The sequence below is a fragment of the Macaca mulatta genome, chromosome 5 (genome assembly GCF_049350105.2).
Source record: "Macaca mulatta isolate MMU2019108-1 chromosome 5, T2T-MMU8v2.0, whole genome shotgun sequence".
Lineage (NCBI taxonomy): Eukaryota > Metazoa > Chordata > Mammalia > Primates > Cercopithecidae > Macaca > Macaca mulatta.
Window position 1 is genome coordinate 39110726 of NC_133410.1, and position 22307 is coordinate 39133032.

At 38.6% G+C, this 22307-nt stretch overlaps 1 protein-coding gene across 4 annotated transcripts in view; it reads right to left on the reverse strand.

The window, feature by feature from the left end:
• PDS5A (PDS5 cohesin associated factor A) overlaps positions 1 to 22307 on the reverse strand; it is a 165366-nt gene that overhangs the window by 76990 nt on the left and 66069 nt on the right. For all 4 annotated transcript variants that reach the window (XM_015138215.3, XM_078003242.1, XM_078003243.1 and 1 more), the window contains exons 10-16: positions 21451 to 21545; positions 19655 to 19800; positions 15477 to 15628; positions 13796 to 13909; positions 11897 to 11978; positions 10477 to 10525; positions 10082 to 10221 (exon numbers count right to left, since the gene is read on the reverse strand). In XM_015138215.3, coding sequence (XP_014993701.1) covers positions 10082 to 10221; positions 10477 to 10525; positions 11897 to 11978; positions 13796 to 13909; positions 15477 to 15628; positions 19655 to 19800; positions 21451 to 21545 — 778 coding nt within the window. The remainder of the gene's footprint in view (positions 1 to 10081; positions 10222 to 10476; positions 10526 to 11896; positions 11979 to 13795; positions 13910 to 15476; positions 15629 to 19654; positions 19801 to 21450; positions 21546 to 22307) is intronic.

Here is a 22307-nt window from a genome sequence, read left to right on the forward strand (position 1 = left end):
TGAGACGGAGTCTAACTCTGTCACCAGGCTACAGTGCAGTGGCACGATCTCGGCTCACTGCAACCTCCACCTTCTGGGTTCAAACGATTCTCCTGCCCCAGGCTCCAGAGTAGCTGGGACTACAGGCACAGGACACCATGCCCAGCTAATTTTTGTATTTTTGTAGAGATGGGGTTTCACCATGTTGGCCAGGCTGGTCTCGAACTCCTGACCTCAAATGATCCACCTGCCTCGGCCTCCCAAAGTGCTGGGAATACAGGTGTGAGCCACCACGCCTGGCCTATTGCAACCATTTTAATACTCTAATTTAGAATAAAAATAATTTGTACTTTTATGGGTATGCTTTATTGGTTTTAATTATTTCATAATTTGACAGAATACTGTGTTTTGTTTCAGTTAATTTTTTTTTTTTCCTTTTTGGAGCCAGAGTCTTGCTCTGTCAGTCACTCAGGCTGGAATGCAATGGCGCAATCTTGGTTCACTGCAACCTCTGCCTCCCAGATTGAAACAACTCTCCTGCCTCAGCCTCCATAGTAGTTGGGATTAAAGGTATGCGCCACTACGCCCGGCTAATTTTGTATTTTTAGTAGACACGTGGTTTCGTCATGTTGGCCAGGCTGGTCTCGAACTCCCAGCCTCAGGTGATCCACCCACCTCAGCCTCCCCAAGTGCTGGGATTACAGGTGTGAGCCACTCGCGCCTGGCCTGAATATGTATTTTTTAAAAAACAAATTAACTGGCCAGGCGCGGGTGGCTCACGCTGGCAATCCCAGCACTTGGGGAGGCCGAGGTGGGTGGATCAACCTGAGGTCGGGAGTTTGAGATCACCCTGACCAACATGGAGAAACCCCGTCTCTATTAAAAATACAAAATTAGCCGGGCTTGGTGGCGCATGCCTGTAATCCTAGCTACCTGGGAGGCTGAGGCAGGAGAATTGCTTGAAACTGGGAGGCAGAGGCTGCGGTGAGCCAAGATCGTGCCATTGCACTACGGCCTGGGCAACGAGCAAAACTCCGTCTCAAAAGAAACAAAAACAAAAACATATTCATACATATATAAATACTTGCAAAATTTTTCAGTTCTGGAAGAACCTAGATGGAGGATAAATGAGAACCCTGCACACCCCTACAATTTTTTTTATAAGTTAGACATATAATTATGGAAGGCTAATAGATGACCCCAATAATAGAAGTAACTCTCAGCCAGGCGCACTGGCTCACGCATGTAATCAAAACACTTTGGGAGGCCAAGGCAGGTGGATTGCCTGAGCTCAAGAGTTTGAGACCAGTCTGGGAAACACGGCAAAATCCTGTTTCTACCAAAAAGTACAAAAAATTAGCCAGGCGTGATGGTGCATGCCTGTGGTCCCAGCTACTCAGGAGGCTGAGGTGGAGGGCGGAATCACTCGAGCCTGGTAGGCGGAAGTTGCAGTGACCACCTGAGATTGCACAGCTGCACAGATCCTCTCTCAAAAAAAGAAAACAAACAAAAAAGTAACTATCCATTTAAGCTCAAAGATTATGGTATTAGGCCAGGCGCAGTGGCTCATGCCTGTAATCCCAACACTTTGGGAGGCCGAGGTGGACCTCATTTGAGGTCAGGAGTTGAGACCAGCCTGACCAAGATGGTGAAACCCCATCTCTACTAAAAATATTAAAAAATCAGTCAGGCGTGGTGATACATGCCTGTAGCCCCAGCTACTCAGGAGACTGAGGCAGCACAATTGCTTGAACTCAGGAGGTAGAGGCTGCAGTGAGCCAAGATCACGCCACTGCACTCCAGCCCGAGCAACAGAGTGAGACTCTGTGTCAAAAAAAAAAAAAAAAAAAAAAAAAAAAAGCAAAGATTATGGTATTAGATCAAAAGTTCCTACCAAGAAAGACATTCTTGCTGGAAGTTTCTGAAGATGAGGACTTAGTAATTATAGAGACTGACTCCTCCAAAGACAGAGTTAAATTTATAATGTGCTGGACTCTTGGGAAAGATATTTAAGAACAAGGCTTTTAATCATAAAAATGCACAAATAGGTATCTTAGCTGAGGAGATAATGAAAATTAAATATGCATTCTAAACTACAAAGCAATAACAAATTATATCATTCTATTTATAAGATTTTCTCATAAAAATATATTTTAGTGAAATGTTCAGAACAAAGGGAGAAAAGATTTCTATTAAACTCAGTTTTACCTTGATATGAATTACAAAGGTTACATTAAATTCGATATCATAGATATTTGTTAATAGTCTAAGTCCAAAGGACTGAGATTCTGAAGGAAATTTCTTAGTCATTAGCAGATGTCTAACTCATTGTAACAAGCTGTAATTAGCTGAGCAATATTTCAGCATTAGAGAAAAGAAAAATATTCAGTGCTTAATCCCTTACATACTTTCCTTTAAACTACAGGTTCACATTTTACATCTGAATTTAAATACTATACTGTCTTTAGAAATCTTACGGGAGAAAATATTCCTAAAAGGGGATTATTTTCCCCTCTAGTACAAAGTTAAGTTGCTTTAACCTAAGAAAAATATGTTACAGATTATCTAACAATATGACTACTGGAAAACTGCTAGGCCAACTGTATTACCAGTGCCTTAGAAAAGGTCACTAATAAGTGAAAAAAGTAGGCATTAGAAAAGACAATTATGATATGTAAACATAGAATTTTTAAAGTGCTGAGGGAAAAAGAAGAATGCACAATCATTTAAATACAGTAACAGAAATACACCTACATATATAAACACTAATACTAGATAAACAGCATTTAAAGTAACATTTTTGTATTCTCACATAACAATCTTACACTGAAGTAATCACTCATAACAATATCTTTTAGGAAAGGACAGTTGGCAGAAAGTTTCAAAACAAAACCAAATAGTTGTCCGTATGTATGACAATGTTTTGGAAATTTCTGATAAAATCTACAGTAGCAATGTATATTACTCCTACTAGTATATATTTATTAATTGCATACATTGTTTAAGTACTCTTAATATCAAAAAGATTAAGCTCCATTTTCAATATGCTTATAATTTATCAATCCAATTTTTAAAATAAAATATTGAGAGAGCTTAAAAAACACTGTGTCCATATATTACCCCTTTCCTCTTTGTACATCTTTTCCTTTTGACAATTAGAAAAAAAATTGTTTTAGGTTGGTCACGTGGTTCATGCCTGTAATCCCAGCACTTTGGGAGGCCAAAACAGGCAGATGGCCTGAGGTCAGGAGTTCGAGACAGCCTGGCCAACATGGTGAAGCCCCATCTCTACTAAAAATACAAAAAAATTAGCCGGGCGTGGTGGCGGGTGCCTATAATCCCAGCTACTCAAGAGGCTGAGGCAGGAAAATTGCTTGAACCTGGGAGGCAGAGGTTGCAGTGAGCTGATATCACACCACTGCACTCCAGCCTGGGCAACATGAGTGAGACTGTCCCCCCCAAAAAAAAAAAAAAGGCAACTTCCAAAGTTTTAACTTTCATATTACAGTGAGATGTGCATTATACTCATTGAATTATAAAAAGATAGGTGGCGGGCGCCTGTAGTCCCAGCTACTCGGGAGGCTGAGGCAGGAGAATGGCGTGAACCTGGGAGGCGGAGCTTGCAGTGAGCCGAGATCGGGCCACTGCACTCTAGCCTGGGCGATAGAGCGAGACTCCATCTCAAAAAAAAAAAAAAAAAAAAAAAAGATATAACTAAACAGAAACAGGGCTGAGGCAGGAGGATCACCTGAGCTCAGCAGTATGAGACCAACCTGGGCAACATAGTGAGATCTCTTCTCTTAAAAAAAAAAAAAAAATCAAAACATTAGTTGGGCATGGTGGCACACATCTGTAGTCCCAACTACTTTGGAGGCTGAGGTAGGAGGATCACTTGAGCGCAGGAGGTCAAGGCTGTAATGAGCTATGATCACAACACTGCACTCCACAGACTGGGCAACACAGTGAGATGCTGTCTAAACACACACACAACACACACACACAAAGCGAGAGAGAGATAGAGAGAGAGCGGGCATTCTCAGATTTGTCTCCTCTTTCATTTCTTCTCTACTTCCTCCAAGTGATGTAACTGTGCTAATATATAGAACCAGGCTTGAATCTCAACACTTCTGAACACAACTGCTAAGACGCTATCTTCTTCCCTAATGCATCTCCTCTGATATCCAGTCAGTCAAACTAGAAATATAGCAGTCATTCTTCACACAATGGTCTACTTCCTACTCACCCTTTAAGACTCAACTTAAGAGTCACTTATTCTGGAAGAAGCCATTCCTGGACCTATTTCCACCCCTGCCTGGAAGGAGTAATGCTCCTTTATTTTACCAAAGCACACAATTCAATGGAAATATTTGTCAGTCTCTGTCACTTATTCTGCAAGCTCCATGAGAAACCATGAATTATGAAATGTATTAAATCATGCAGTGAATTATAACAGTGTGTGCTTGACCAAGGAAGAAGATATCTGGACTTCTGAAGATACAATGCATATGCAGGTTATTAGGTAGAGGAGAGTTTTTAAAACTGTAGTCCATAAAACACTCATGTTGAGACTTGGTTAAAAGATGGAGAGATTCATGATCCTACATTATACCTATTTTAAAGATCCCTACTCTTTGTAAGGGTAAGACTTATAAGAATGACCATTTATTGAAACCCTGCAGGCAGTGCAAGGGGGCCCTGCATTAGGCCACATATAAAATTTCATTTTACATTATATTTATAGGTGAAAAAAATGAATAAGGAGGCTTGAAAATACTGAGTAACTTACCAAAGGTCATATTGGTAGTAAACTGTATAGCTGATATTCAAACTGAGGACTGTTTCATTAAATGCTGAATAAACAAGCTTTCTGGAAAATATTAAAATTTGGGGACCATTCTCATAGAGGGGGCAATGGAGCATAAACTAGGATGCACCACTGAAGCTATGGCAAATATGTGGTCCTTCTCTAGGGTCAAGGTGTAGAAACTTAAAACCTGAATTCTAAAGGGAAAGTAAATCTATACATCACATTTCAATTCCACCTCTCATTCTCATTCATTATATCCCCCACCCCACACACAAATACACATGTCTGTTGATAATCTTTGCTCAAAGTATTTTTGCTAAGATTTTTCAGAAATGGAACTTGGACAAAGAGGGAAGAAAATATTAGATGTCTATGCCTACTAACTCTCTTACCAAGTAATATCTACCTCTTGAGAAGTGAGATATGATTGTAATTTATGAAAATAAGGAGGTAGTGATAAATATACATTAGGGTACAGAGAAGGAACTCTCAAGGATGGAATGCAAGCTACACAGAATGAGAGAAACTAAATTTTATATTTGCATATTTTTCTTTATTCTTCTACATCAGAAGAGGAATGGGGATAATAGAGGAAATATGTAAATAATATTCAGTAGCCCATGGAGGAAAGGAAAAACTCATGGAGGTACTCTAACAGAGGTTGTTTTCATATGTGTCTAAGGGGTATTCTAAGTCCCACTTTACATATGAGAGCATATAAATAACATACTCAAGTCACACAATGCTAATATATGAGCTAGAAAAGAAGGTATCATGAACTCATGCTCTTACCACTGCAAGTGCAGTATTCATTTCTACCTCACTGGCTCCTAATGTCAAGAGCACTGATTGGCTATGCTGTGTGGCTGTTGCATTCACAGTGTTGGGATTACAAGAGGGAGCCACCGCACCCAGCCTTTTCAAGTTATTTCATTGTCTGATCTAATTATAATAGATAGTACTCTGAAACTAGACTTCTAAATGCCAAAGAAGTCAATGAAACGTTTAAGCGTTTTCAGCAAGTTACTCAGCTCAGAAGTACAAAACTTGTTGGGCATGGTGGATCATGCCTATAATCCCAATATGTTGGGAGGCCAAGGTGGGTAGGATCACTTGAGTCCAGGAGTTCAAGACCAGCCTGGGCAACATGGTGAAATCTCGTCTCTACTAAAAATACAAAAATTAGTCAGGCATGATGGTGCATGCCTGTAGTGCCAGCTACCTGGGAGGCTGAGGCAGGAAGATCATTTGAGCCCTAGATGCAGAGGTTACAGTGAGCTGAGATTGTGTCATTGCACTCCAGCCTGGGTGACAGAGCAAGACCCTATCTCAAAAAAATAAAAAAGTAAATAGAATTTTAAAAAGAAGTGCAAATGCAAAGGTTGAGGCAGTCTGGGAATTTGGCACAACCACATTCCTAGCCCTGAGAGACAAGCGCACTCTTTACTCTTCCCTAAATTGGTTTTCCTCCCCATGTCCTCCTAATTATTGGTATTTGTAATGGTATTCAGATCTCTATGCTGAATAAAAGATACATGTTCTAGGCAGCTAGACCTCTTTGCATATACATCTAATATAGTCTGTATCCTTTATAAGTTATTTTAAAACTATCAACTCTAATCCTTTCTAGAACAAAGTTAGACCTATGTAATTGAAATTAAATTTCTCTTATTTGTCTCTATAAGCCTGGTCCCAAGCATAGTACTTGACGTTTATGTGTAATATTGTAAGAAGGATTATTTATTTAAATCCAATAGGGCAGGGCGGGGCCCTTATACGGAGAAATATATACCCTCCCCCCGCCCACAAACACAAAGAATTATCCATCACTCAACGGTGGAGACAGATTTTGAGAAATGTGTTGTTAAGGCAATTTCATCATGTGAGCATCAGAGTACATGCACACAAACCTAAACAGTCTAGTGTACTACTTCTATACTACAAAATTGTACAGCATGTTACTATGCTAAATACCATAGGGAACTGTAACACAGTGGTATTTGTGTAAACATTATCTAAACATAGGGTAAAAATATGAAAGATAAAAACATGCCGGGCGCGGTGGCTCAAGCCTGTAATCCCAGCACTTTGGGAGGCCGAGGCGGGCGGATCACAAGGTCAGGAGATCGAGACCACAGTGAAACCCCGTCTCTACTAAAAATACAAAAAATTAGCCAGGCGCGGTGGCGGGCGCCTGTAGTCCCAGCTACTCAGGAGGCTGAGGCAGGAGAATGGCGTGAACCCAGGAGGCGGAGCTTGCAGTGAGCCGAGATCGCGCCACTGCACTCCAGCCTGGGCAACAGCGTGAGACTCCGTCTCAAAAACAAAAAAACAACAACAACAAAAAAACATAATATAAACCATATAATAAAAATGCCACATAAAAGATAAAAAACAGTACACCTACATAAAGAGCACTTATCATAAATGAAGCTTACAGTACTGGAAGTTGATCTGAGTAAGTCAGTGGGTAAGTGGTGAGTGAATATGAAGAAATAGGACATTACTGTACACTACTGTAGACTTTATAAACACTGTACACTTAGGCAGCACTAAATTTATTTAAACTTGTTTTCTTTCTTCAATGATGAATTATCCCAGCTTTTTTGTAGTATTTTTACTAAACCTCAAGGGCTTTTTTTTTTTGGAGACAGAGTCTTGCTCTGTCGCCCAGGCTGGAGCGCAGTGTCACTATCTCAGCTCACCGCAAGCTCCACCTCCTGAGTTAACGCGATTCTCCTGCCTCAGCCTCCAGAGTAGCTGGGACTACAGGCACCCGCTACCATGCCCGGCTAATTTTTTTTTTTTTTTTTTTTTTTTGTATTTTTAGTAGAGACAGGGTCTCACTGTGTTAGCCAAGATGGTCTCGATCTCCTGACCTCATGATCCGCCAACCTTGGCCTCCCAAAGTGCTGGGATTATAGGTGTGAGCCACTGCGCCTGGCCGGGCTTTTTTTTAACTTTTAAAAAACTTTTTGGAGACAGGATCTTGTTCTGTCACCCAGGCTGGAATGCAGCGATGTATTCCATTTAAGCTCACTGTAGGCTTAAACTCCTGGGCTCAAGTGACCCTTCTGTCTCGGCCTCTGGAGTAGTCAGGACTATAGGTGTGCACCACCACATGCAGCTATTTTTCTTTAATGTTTTGTAGAGGCTGGGGTCTTGATATATTGCCCAGGTTGGTCTCAAACTCCTGGCTTCAAGTGATCCTCCTGCCTAGGCCTCCCAAAGTGCTGGGATTACAGGTGTGAGCCAAAGTACTGGTCTTTTTTTTCTTTTTCAGCTTTTTTTTTGTAGTAACACTTAGCTTAAAACACACATTGTACAGCTGTACACAAAATGTTTTCTTTCCTTATATCCTTATCCTACTAGCTTCTATTAAAAATTCTTTTGGCTGCATGTGGTGGCTGACACCTGTAATCCCAATACTTTGTGGGGCTGAGGCAGGTAGGTTTCTTGAGCTCAGGAGTTCCAGACTAGCCTGGACAACACGGAGAAACCTGTCTCTAAAAAAACATAAAAAATTAGCTGGGCATGGTGGCATGTGCCTATAGTCCCAGCTACTCAGAAGACTGAAGTGGGAGGATCACATGAACCCAGGAGGCTGAGGATGCAGTGGGCCTTATTACATCACTGCACTCCAGTCTGGGTGACAGAGCAAAACCCTGTTTAAAAAAAAAAAAAAAAAAAGTTTTAAAACTTTTTTTGGTGCAAAACTAAGATACAACCACACAAAGTAGCCTAGGCCTACACAAGGTCAGGATCACCAAGATGTCACTAGGTGATAGGAATCCTTCAGTTCTGTTATAATCTTTTTTTTGTTTGTTTGTTTTTTAAACTTTAAGTTATGGGATACATGTGCAGAATGTGCAGGTTTGTTACATAGGTATACATGTGCCATAGTGGTTTGCTACACCCATCAATCCGAACTCTGTTATAATCTTATGGGACTCCCAAAATATATGTGGTCTTATCTTTGGCCAAAACGTTGCTATGCAGTATATGATTTTAGATACATCAAGAATCTTTTGCCTGGGTGTGTGGCTCATGCCTGTAATCCCAGCACTTTGGGAGGCTGAGGTGGGTGGGTCACCTGAGGTCAGGAGTTCAAGATCAGCCTGGCCAACATGGTGAAAACCCATCTCTACTAATAATACAAAAATTAGCCAGATGTGATGGCATATGCCTGTAATCTCAGCTACTCGGAAGGCTGAGGCACGAGAATCGTTTGAACCCAGGAGGTGGAGGTTGCAGTGAGGTGAGAAGATCACTTGAAGGAGTTTGAGACCACCCTGGGCAACATATATTTTTTCCTTTTCTTGAGACAGTCTCATTCTGTCACCCAGGCTGGTGTGCAATGGCATGATCTCAGCTCACTGCAACCTCCACCTCCCAAGTTCAAGCGATTCTCCTGTCTCAGCCTCATGAGTAGCTCAGATTACAGGCATGTACCACCACAACTGGCAAATTTCTATATTTTTAGTAGAGATAGGGTTTCACCATGTTATCCAGGCTGGTCTCGAACTCCCAACCTCAGGTGATCCACCCACCTCAGCCTCCCAAAGTGCTGGGATTACAGGTGTGAGCCAACGTGCACGGCCTACAAAAAATTTAGAAACTTAGCTGTGTGTGGATGTGTGTGCCAATAGTTCTAGCTATTCAGAAGGCTGGGGTACAGGATCACATGAGCACAGGAGTTTAAGGCTGCAGTGAACTATGACTGTGCCACTGTACTCCAGCCTGGGTGACAAAGCAAGACTATCTTAGGGGGAAAAAAAAAGGCTGAATAGATGAATGGATAAATTTTCCCTCCTGATAGCTTTAAGAATATTGGTTTTATATGAAATGAGTTCAAGAGTAGAATGAAGACAAAAGTCTAGATAGGAATTTACTTTATCTATAAATGAAATCAGATATATGGCAATGTTACTACTACTAATTTATTGACGATTATTTCCATTCTAATACATGAAAGAAGAAAATGCACATGCACGCAAGTATTCAGAAAATACTTATTAACTACTCAATGAATGTCTACTAAATACAAAATACGTTATCTTGTAAAATTCCTAAGACCAATCTCCCTGGCTTAGTTCTTTAGTTATTTTCCTGGAATGTGGCTGGAGAGTGAATGGTAAATAGAGAATTAACTTGACAACAGATATACTTCAAAGTAATTCAGAGCTCACGATATTCTTAAATTTATACAAATCACTGTATGTAAAACAGGCTTTAATGACATACATATTTCTGAAAGTAAAGCTAGAGAAAAAGCGTAAAGTATGATTTACTAACCACACAAATATCTGCTTGTTTGCAAGAACAAGTTGGGCTAATTAATAACTCCAATTGAGACCGAAGTTTCTCATCATCGCCGAGAACCTGGTTAAATTTCTTCACAAAATCTTGTGCTTTCCCGGGGTCAGGCAAATTCTCTATAAAATTAAAGAGAATCAATATTAAAGAAGGAAAAAAAAAAAAAAACTATTCTACTAAGCTAAAGAACAGGTGCCACTAAAATATTGTGGGGCCACTAAAAGAAAATCAGCCTAACTAGTTCTTAGAAATAAAATTAAGATAAAGATTGTTTTTTTTTACTTTACATTAAATCAATAGTCCCACTGGGTAAATAATTTGTTTGTCTGTATTGACATTTATTACACGTTTAGTGAGTAAATAAACATACTCACTTGCTATGGTCATCAGTTTCCCAAACATGGCAGAACAGTTAGCTTCTGACTGAAATTTAAAACAGAAACAAAAGAACAACTAGTCATATGTGTTAAGAAATTTCTGTAACAAAAATCAATACTCATTACTGTACATTTTTCATGAAGTTAAAAAAAAAAAGTTCATCACAGTCTGCTCAATGTAAAATGGTTTTACCACATATATACACTAAATTAACAACAAAGAATTACATAGTAGCAACTATTAAGACAAATAGAAGGAAAGGAGATGTTAGGAGGAAGGTACCAAAAAAAACACAAGTATACAACTTTCACATGAAAGTAACATTGCCAGAAGATTGGAAAAAGATCAATGAAGCAATCAACATATAAAATTATCATATCAGAATTACTATGAAACTACATGCCACAAAAAATTAAAAATATAAAGAGGAGAAACTCTATTTTCTGGAATAGAGTTCTGTTAGCTACTTTGTGGCCCATTACTTAAATAACTTCAGGAAAACCTCCTTTCTAAAATGTACTTCCCTTTCCTCTATCCCATAAAGCATTACTTTATATTTCAAAGTTTGCCAGGCTAGGTGCAGTGTTTCACACCTGTAATCCTAGCAATTTGGGAGTCCTAGGCAAGTGGACTGCATGAGCCCAGGATTTTGAGACCAACCTGGGCAACATGGTGAAAACTCACTTCTACAAAAAACATACAAAACCTATCTGGGTATGGTGAAGCACACCTGTAGTCCCAGCTACTCAGAAGGCTGAGGTGGAGGATCAGCCTAGTGACATGGAGGCTGCAGTGAGCTGTGACTGCCACTATGTGACAGCCTGGGCAACGGACTAAGATCCTGTGTATTTATGAGAAAAAAAAAAAAAAAGTTTCCCGCCCCTGTTCCAGCATCCATGTGTCCTTTAGGGGTCTGTATATATGGTCCCCTGGTTAAGAACACCTATTCTAGTAAATACACTTAAAAATGTAAAGTTTTTTTCTCCACCTTGCAAAAATTTAACGGCATTATTTCTTTTAGTTTGCCACTGGCATATTTATAGGATTGATATCTGAATATTCACTCTACACTGAGAGACCATGAATCAGGCAGTGAAAAAGAAATATGATGTCCAATGTAATTTTATCTTGAAATTTAATTTTAATTATTTGAAAACTGATTAACTATATATAAACTCTTAGTGTCTGAAAACTTTATATAAACTAGAAACCACCATTTCTTTGCTTACACTGGAAAATAAGAGTTATATTTATTTTAAATGGAAATTTAGCCTGGACAACTACAGAAATTATATTTAACTGACATTTGGAAAATAAAATACCTGAGATACTTTTTCCTTGCTTCATTATGTAGAACTACAGAAAATCTGAACAGTGATATAATAAACTATGAATTTAAACAAATCATGAACCTACTGTAGGCTGCTTGTGCAAATCCAATAGTTCGCGTACATGACTCCGAAGCATGTTCTGACACTTCCACATTTCGTTGAGAGCTCTGTAAAGTTATGAATATGAAAAAATGCATTACATAACAATACTGGAAATTATTCAGCATTACAACCTTTCTTGTTGCATGCTGTATATACACCACTCTTCCACATCTAACTAAAAGTTTAAACACCGGGAAATATATTTATTAGGATTTAAAACAATTTAGTACAAATGGTAAATATAAGCCTTCTTATGAGAGAAAATATCTGATGGGTTTAGAAAGATTAATAGGTAATAAAGAGATTGAAAGATGTACTAAATACAGGTAGCTAGAAAGTTCTGGTACAAGGAAAGAAAATGTCAAAGCGTAAGGGACATACAACAAACTGAAAACCATGTATATGCTTGGAGCACAGGGCATGTGTGTGGAGCATAAGGAAGCTGGAGCATTCCACAGACACAGATCAAATCATGAAGGCCTTATTATACAAGCTAAGGTGTATACATGAAGCACTATAGACTATTTTGAAAAATGAAATATCAAAAATGATGCAGATTCAATATGCCAAATTTGCATTATTGTGTTCATTCTAAACTTTTTCTCTCCAGAAACACAGATTTTCTTCTCTCAGAAATACCATCCGTATTTCCAGGTGCCCAGGTGACAGAGCTCTGAGAAATCACTAATCTCTAAGCACTCTTCGTCAGATATTTTGAAATGTAAACAAACATCGAAACCTTGAGCAAGGAAAGGCATTAGTAACCACGATACAACACTATCTTAATAGAACTTCTGCCAAAATGGCAGTCTTTTTTCTTTTTATTTTTGAGACAAGTCTCACTCTGTCGCCTAGGCTGGAGTACAATGGGATGATCTCGGCTCACTGCAACATCTGCCTCCTGGGTTCAAGCAATTCTGCTGCCTCAGCCTCCCTAGTAGCTGGGATTACAGGTGTGTACCACCACGCCAGCTAACTTTTTTGTATTTTTAGTAGAGATGTGGTTTCACCATGTTGGCCAGGCTGGTCTCGAACTCCTGACCTCAAATGATCTGCCTGCCTCAGCCTCCCAAAGTGCTGGGATTACAGGGGTTAGCCAACACGCCTGGCCTAAAAATGCAGTCTTAATCTAATAATGCAGGAACACCTGAAGAAGCCACAAGGGCAAACAGTCAAATTCCTAACTCAGAATTCTCTCTTTTTTAAGACAGAGTCTCACTACATTGCCCAGTACAGTCAAACTTCTAGGCTGAAAAGACCCTTCCATCTTGAGATCAGAATTCTTAATGACATCACTCATTTACTTTATGTATTTTTGACAAAAATTACATATAATATGATGTACAACATAATATATGTATATATTGAAGTGAAATGACCACACATCCTGGTTGGCCTGGGACAGTTTGATTATGCTGGTTATCTCAGCAAAAATACCAATAGTGATCCCTTTCACTCTGAAAATAATCCAGCTGGACCATCAATCATATGGCCATCCTACATAGAGAAGATCTGAATATGTTTACCCAACAAAGAATCAGTATTCAGTTATTAGGCTTAATATTTAGTCTGGAAGGATAAAGCACCAGCAGTTTCAGACACTAGCCACAGGTATTTTGACATGGTCATTTATTTGAACACCTGAAACCATCCTACTACTGACCCAGCTGCCAAACACGCCTTCACATATACGAATAAGAATACTTTTGGTGTTAACTGACCTGAACATAAATCATAATATTTTGTTGATAAATATTTACCTGAGGTTCTTGATTCAACTATAGAAGCAGCAACAACCCAATCAGTAACAATTAATTAGATAAGATGAAGTAGTTTTATGAAATCCTTAGGAAATACAGCAGTTATTTGAAAAGTAACTTACTTTACAGCATTTGGATCCAAACTAGCATATAAGTAATATAAGCATTTCATTCTCTCTTCTGTTTCCAGGTTGTGGGGGACAAGATACTGAGCAAAGATTTTCTCTACCAACAGTCTAGGAAATAACAACAAAAAAAACCTAAGTGACACAATTATTCTATTTTTAAGAAGCAATTTTTTTTTTTTTTTTTTGAGACAGGGTTCTTGCCGTGTCACCCAGGCTGGAGTACAGTGGTGCGACCTTGGCTCACTGCAACCTCTGCCTCGCAGGTTCAAGCAATTCTCCCACCTCAGCCTCTCCAGTAGCTAGGACTACAGGCGTGTGCCACCATGCCCGGCTAATTTTTACATTTTTTGTAGAGACAAGGTGTCCCTATGTTGCTAAGGCTAATCTGGAACTCCTGAGCTCAGGCAATCCACCTGCCTTAGCGTCCCTAAGTGCTGGGATTACGGGCATGAGGCACCGCACCCAGCCAACATTTTAAGTTTTAACCATCTTGTGCCAAGATACCATATCAAGATAATAGCTCTGTGTGCACATACAATGGAAGCTATCAGTTTATAATGACTTCCTTCCTTGGAAAACATTCAGTACAGTTTAACTTCAGAGACATGGCTACTATCCGTGGCTTTATAATTTGTCAGTACGAAACATTTGTTCTAGAAGGTTTAAATGTTATTCCTAAATACAGGGTGCTAGGCTGTTCCACCTACTCTTCAGCAGTCTAGAACAACAGCAAATTCATTAATGTAACATATAAAGCTATGATCCACAGTAGAGCTAATTCTCAAGAAACTCCTTAATTTCCTCTGATTCCAGTTCAGCCCATTTCCCATGTTGTCACATAGTTAAAAACAGGGTCCCCCCTGCTTCATATTACTTCCAGAAAATGTAGTTTTTCCTGTGTATATCTGATCATTCTTCTCTCCATAATCTAAATTCCTTACCAATACTGGAATATCCTTCTTGCTAGTGCATATTGCTTGTATCTTCTTGCTTTTATTATTTAACATCACTGGATTAAAAATATACAAGGTCTCTTAATTAACAAATGAAATATATATCCAGTGATGCCAAAGAAGTTAGCTTAATTAAACAAAAGAAACTATGCTGCACAAACCAAGTATCATCTGTATGATCCAATACAGAATTACAAATAATATTCAGAAAATGAAAACAACTTAGTAATTCCTCTATTGGTAGTGGTGTAAAAAGGAAAGTAACTAGTAGTTAACTGAATAGTACTCTCTTGCCACACATTGGGCTAGGATGCTTTACATTCTTTATTTTATTTAATCTACATGATAATCCTATAGGAAAGGCATTATTATTTTTCCTTTTTATATAAAATTGAAGTGCACAAGAAGTTAATGAACCTCTGTAAGAATACACATCTAATAAAGGGCAGAGTGAACATTTGGTCTCTAACTCCAAAGTCCATGCCTATTTCACTATTAAAAGGCTACCTTATAATCACGGACAGAGTCTTGTTTAAACACAGTATATAAAAATATGTAAAAAGTTATCTCTAAACTTAGAAATAAATGACTAATCAAGTTGAATGAACTTAATTTTATTTATGAAGTAAATACATAAAAATAAGAAATTACTAAAATATTAGATATTTTTAAAGTAAAAAGTAGTTTTATACTCAATCATTCTACCAACATATTAAACTCACTTGTCATCAATGCTGTTCTGATAATAAATATGCAAAAGTTTGTCCTTTATCCAGCTGACTTTCTCTGCAGCTTCCTTTCCTGCTTCACCATGAAGACAATATTTCTTATAAAGCTGAGCCAGACCCATCATAGCTTCTTTTCTTACTCGCCACTAAAAAGCATAAAATTTATTAGATGAGAAAGATAACAAAACTCTGTACTAATTTCCAAAGATTGCCTTGGGTTCATTAGGTTGTACAATCTTATGTGTGCCTTTATAAACTGGCACATTATTTCTCTTCATAAAAGGCTTTACAAACAATTTTGAATCTGTTCCTATTTAGAAATTTTCCAATGCAAATATTGCTAATGATCTACTTTTTTCTTTTTAAATAAATGGGGTTTTGTTACGTTGCCTAGGTTTGTCTCAAATTCCTGGGCTAAATAATCCTCCTGCCTTAGCATCCCGAGTAGCTAGAACTACAGGCTAGTGATTTTTTATTTCCCTTGAAAACCAGTAATAATCTTACGGGAGATTTCATTTGATTCTATTGAAAGAAAATTCACCAAGTTTTAGAGGTGATTATAATTTTCCTTGCAAACAAAACCCCTATTATCTGGAATGTTTTAATTGCCAGTTACATCCCTTTAGATGTTAACTTCGGATAAGAACAAAGTTCACTATCAAGAATTCTGGGCCAGGCACGGTGGCTCACACCTGTAATCCCAGCACTGTGGAAGGCCAAGGCAGGTGGATCACTTGAGCTCAGGACTTGGGGAACTGACTACCCAGTGAATCTAAAATCCTAGTAAATCTAAAATTGTAGTGAATCTAGGAGTTGAGTTGGCTGACTACCCAGTCACTCTAAAAATACGCTCACAAGCTGACAAAACCTGCCTACTCACACAGAGCTTCCAATCAGCTGTGCAGGGATTCAGTTAAAAATCTGACCAAGGGTGGGCATGGTGGCTCACACCTGTAATCCTAGCACTTTGGGAGGCTGAGGCGGGCGGATCACCTGAGGTCAGGAGTTCACGACCAGCCTGGTCAACATGGTGAAACCCAGTCTCTCCTAAAAACACTAAAATTAGCTGGGCATGGTGGCACACACCTGTAATTCCAGCTACTTGGAAGGCTGAGGCAGGAAAATCACTTCAGCCTGAGAGGAAGAGGTTGCAGTGAGCCAATATTACACCACTGCACTCAAGCGTGGGCGACACAGTGAGACTCTGTCTCAACAAAAAAACAAAAAACAAAAAACTGACCAAATATTCAAGGATCATCAGACCTTTGAGGAACGCTTTCAACAGTAAACGAGAGGGACTAAAACAAACAGGCCAGAAGAGGAAAACAGGACTCAGCAGAAACAGAGATAATACAGGCAGTAGAAGACACTTTCAAATATTCTCAGGGAGATAAGATTTTACACCATAAAATAAGACTCAATTCCTCTGAGGAAGAAAGGAAGGAAGGTAGGGAGAGAGGCAGGGAGAAAAGGAGGGAAGAAAACAAGGAAGAAGGAAGGAAAGGAGGGAAGAAAAAAAGGAAAAGAGGCAGGGAGAAAGGAAGTTAGAAAAATTAATTCAACCTGAGGAAAATGATTTAAAAAATAAAAAGAAAAGAAAAAAAAAGGAAAAATTAGATAATGAGAGGTGCTTTTGGAAATTAAAAATGGAGATGAAGTAAAACAACAAAGATAAGAAAATCAAACTATCAGTCCAAGAATTTCAACATCAAATTAAAGAGTTCCCAAAAGAGAGAACAGGCTAACGCCTGTAATCCCAACACTTTGGGAGGTGGAGGTAGAAACAGGTACAGATCCCTTGAGCCCAGAAGTTCGAGACCAGCTTGGGCAACATGGTGAAACCCCGTCTCTACAAAAAATACAAAAATTAGCCAAGAGTAGTGGCGCACACCTGTAGTGCCAGCTCCTTGGGAGACTGAGGTGGGAGGATCACTTGAGCCTGGGAAGAGGAGGGTGCAGTGAGCTGAGATTACACTACTGCACTCAAGTCAGGGCAACAAAGTGAGACCCTGTCTCAAAAAAAAAAAAAAAAAAAAAAAAAAAGACCTTAGTGATCACCGTAAGTGAACGCCCTTACCTTGCAAGCCTAAAAGGCAAATGATTTAGCTAGTTAGCAGAAGACTCTTTGGGACTTTTAGAGGTTGGGAAGGTTTAATAGGGTAGGAAAGAAAGGCTGTGAAAAAAGAGACAGGAAAGGAGACCATAAAAACTCAGAATGAGGATCATCATAAAATGTAAGAAAAATAGTAGTAAAAAAATGTATCTGTGTATTAAAAGAAGAAGAGGAGGAGGAAGAGTAGGAGGAGGAAAAGGAGGAGGATGAGGAAGATGAGGAAGAGGAAGAAGAGGAGGAGGAGGAAAAGGAAGAGGAAGCAGAAGCAGCAGCAGAAGCAGCTGAGTGTGGTGGTGGGTGTCTGCAGTACCAGCTATTCAGGAGAATGAAGCAAGAGGATCACTTGAATCCAAGAGTTCAAGTTCAGCCTGGGTAACATAGCAACACGTCACCTCTAAAAAAGAGAGGTGGGTGGGAGTATGTTATCTTTGGTGTATTTAAGTCAATACTTTCTTATAAATGTTTTGTATCATTTTCTCATTTTTTAGGCCACTTATTAGATGGAATAAAATTTTGTCCCTATATAACAGATTAGCAAAAGCATTTTGACATTTCTTACATGAAATAAAAAAAAAAACACGAGCAATAAAATCTTAAGATGAAATCCTGTTCCCAAATTTCTAGAGACAAAATAATTTTTTTTTTCCAGAAAGGCTATAAAGGTCATCTAACTTATTAAACCAAAATCTGGGTCAGAAAATATCCAGTAGGTGTTACTGTTACCACATCGTACAGTTTCAGTTAGGAAGATTCATTTATTCAACTTTCTGAAACTATGAAAAAACTGTAATAGTAGTGAAACTTTTTTAAAAGGGGGAAGGGAGGAATGTCAAATAACCACTAGGGGGAGAGTAATTTCATTTAAATTAAAGCCAAGGGAAAAAAAATCTTCAAAGTTAGAATTACTAACACTGTTGAACAAGTTAAAAAGTATCCACCTTTTTTTAAACATCTGGCTCCTATGACAATTTTAAAAGTAAAAACTTAAATAATACCTCTTTCTATATTTTAAAACCAAAACCAATTATTTTTCTACCCTGAAACTATAATAGTCATTTGCAGAGGAAAGTAATTTTTAACTACACCTCAAATAAAATAATAGTATGTTGCAAGGCAATCATGAAACATGTTAGAAATGTTAGGCCTAATCGGCCTGCCTTACAGGTATGTCTCTTGTTTACACATGACCCTATTCGTTAGTTGTATTCTTAGCACTACTTATCCTTTTCCTTATCAATCCATGTTTTCTTTTTTTTTTTTGAGATGGAGTCTCGTTCTGTTGCACAGGCTGGAGTGCAGTGCCTCAATCTCGGCTCACCGCAAGCTCCACCTCCCAGGTTCACACCATTCTCCTGCCTCATTCTCCTGCCTCAGCTGGGACTACAGGCACCCGCCACCACGCCTGGCTAATTTTTTGTATTTTTAGTAGAGACGGGATTTCACCGTGTTAGCCAGGATGGTCTCGATCTCCTGACCTCATGATCCACCCGCTTTGGCCTCCCAAAGTGCTGGGATTACAGGCGTGAGCCACCGCGCCCAGCAATCCATATTTTCAACTGCATCAAATGGAGAAAATCACAGGAAAAATAACTAAACATGTAACCATCACTATCGTCCTTAGCTTGGTACATCACTATGTAAACGTCACTTTCTTAGGAAGTGATATTCTTTAGTTCAATGAATGACAGACACAGCTAAGTTATACAAGAAAGTCATATGTGAAAACGTTAACTATAAGAATATATGATCAATTGTTATTCTTTCGAAACTCATCATGTAAATAAAAAGGTAAAATTTTGATTAACTTAGTGGTTCTCTTATAAAGGTATGCTAGAAAAGAAACCCATGCTTAAGATCTCAAAAAGTATAGAATCTCATGTATTTACTCATAAGGATAATTAAAAGATATGCAGGAAACATACAAATTAGGAGCTCTTTATCATTGTTATTAATTTGATTTTCACACAGAAAGACATTAAATGTAACAGAAAATGGTACCCAATTGTATTTAGCAATTTAAACAGTAAATTACAGAAGAATAAAATGCCTCAGATTTTACCCGTTTATCCAGTGTTCTTTCCCTTACAAAGCCAAGCAGCTGATCATTTACTAGGGCCAGGTCCCTCTTGGCAGCTGTTATTATAGTAACAATGACATCATGACGAATAGCTTCTTCTGGATCATGTGATCTAACCTTTAAATATTCTGTAATAAGAGAAAAAAACTTAGGCTAAATGTTAGCTGTGTAATTTGTCATGATTTGGAATGGCAAAAAAAGAACAGAAATACGTTAAGTTTTTGTCCATACTAAAGCAATGTTTATAAAATATGAAATGAAATTAAATCATGTTATTTTTACAGCAGCAGTACTCTACTGTAATCACAAAACTGCACTTAAAACTCCAAAGTTGGCCAGGTGTAGTGGCCCACAACTGTAATACCAGCACTTAGGGAGGCTGAGGCAGGCAGGTCACACAAGCTCAAGAGTTCATACCAGCTTATGCAACATGGCAAAACCCCATCTATATGAAAATTACCAAATAAAAAAACTCATTAGCCAGAAGTGTAGTGGCCTGGCCCTGCAGTGCCAGCTACTTGCGGGGCTACGGAGGGAGGATCACTTGAGCCCAGTGGTCAAGGTTGCAGTGAGCCAATATCGAGCCACTGCGCTCCAGCCTGCGTAACAGAGTGAGGCCCTGTATCAAAAAATAAATAAAATAAAATAAAATAAAATACTTTATAGTTACTTCTTTTTTTTTTTTTTTTGAAACAGTCTTACTCTGTCACCCAGGCTGGAGTGCAATAGAGTGATCTCGGTGCACTGCAACCTCTGCTGCCCAGGTTCAAGCAATTTTCGTACCTCAGCCTCCGAGTAGCTTAGATTACAGGTATCTGCCATGCCTGGCTAATTTTTGTATTTTTAGTAGAGATGGGGTTTCACCATGTTGGCCAGGCTGGTCTTGACCTCCTGGCCTCAAGTGATATACCTGCCTTGGCCTCCCAATGTGCAGGGGATTACACCCGTGAGCCACGACGCCTATAGTGACATTTTAATAATGTATTTTCATCAGTTATCCTGGAAAAGTCAATTCACAATGCAGTATCTGATCTATGTCAGTTTGAATTTCAGTTACAAATTAAAAGGCTTAAAAGAAAAACAGTGAAAATGCTTATGGCAATTTAACTGATAGGTATATACCTGCAAATTACACAATATAAAATCCAGACTATTTTATAATATCTTTAAAAATTCTTAAATAATTTATAATACAAACTAAATCTAAACAAAAAAATGTTGTTTCCCCTGTTCTTTTTGGTAAATAACAGCCTGTTGATAAAACCACTTATGTGCTGCTACCAAACAGGTAGATTTAAATGCTCTAGATTCAAAAGAATGAAAAATTCTAGTCTAGTGCAGAAGATAATCGTGTTCCCACTTATTATTAAATGCCACTATATTTAATTAAATAGACTTAATGATTTCTACCCAAATCCAATGTCTTAAGAAATACGCTACTTCCTTAAATTATGATTTTCAAAAAATCTCAAAGGATTAAAATATGAAGATTTTAAGCTGGGCATTGTAGCGCCTGCCTGTAATACTCGGGATGCCAAAGTGAGAGGTCACTTGAGCCCAGGACTGAAAGCCTTTCTTTTAAACAAACAAATAAATAAAAAGATTTTAAGTGTAATTTTATTACATGAACATGAAATCATTTCTTAGTGTACAACAAATGAAAACCCGAGACCATACTAGAGTTAAAATCTAGCTGGAAAGTGAAGTTAGGTCACAAGCTGTATCTACAAAACAGTTTTATGATTATGCTAATATCTCTAATAAACCAGCTAACTTACCTGTGAGATCCTTCGCTAAATCTGGGTGATTCATTAAACAATGACTGGCAAATTTCACACTTTCTAATCTCACAGGAACATGAATGTCATTAAATCTACATAGAAAAAGATTGCTAAACATTAATTGTAAGGCAAAAAAATTATTCTCAAATCAGGTATATCTAACATGAAAATGCTTATACACAACAATAGTTACTGATTAGATAATTTGTTATGAGCTAAGGTATTCTGGAGGAAGAATATAAAGTACACTACAAGGTGAAACGACACAATTTCACAAAAACATTTTCACAAACAATTTCTTTACCATGCTAAAACTAACAAAAAACAGTATAAACAAACACATCCCTCAAACCAAACTATACACTTTATGGAGTTATAATTTGAGAGCTTAATATTATGCTACAAAGTAAAAATATTCAAAACACACAAAATCTTCTTGAAGAATAAGTTTATAGGAGATTCCAGGCACGGTGGCTGACACCTGTAATCACAGCACTTTGGGAGGCGGAGACAGGCAGATTGCTTGTGCCCACGAGTTTAAGACCAGCCTTGCAAACATGGCAAAACCCTGTCTCTATAAATATACAAAAATTAGGCAGGCATGGTGGCATGCCCCTGTAGTCCCAGCTACTACTCAGTAAGCTGAGGTGGGTGGACTGCTTGCACTCACGAGTTCAAGATCAGCCTTGAAAACATAGCAAAGCCCTGTCTCTACAAAAAAACACAAAAATTAGCTGGGTGTGGAGGCACTCCCCGGTAGTCTCACAGCTACTCGGGAGGGTGAGGTAGAAGGACTGCTTGAGCCTGGGAGGTCGAGGCTGCAGTGAGCCATAATTGTGCCACTGCACTCCAAC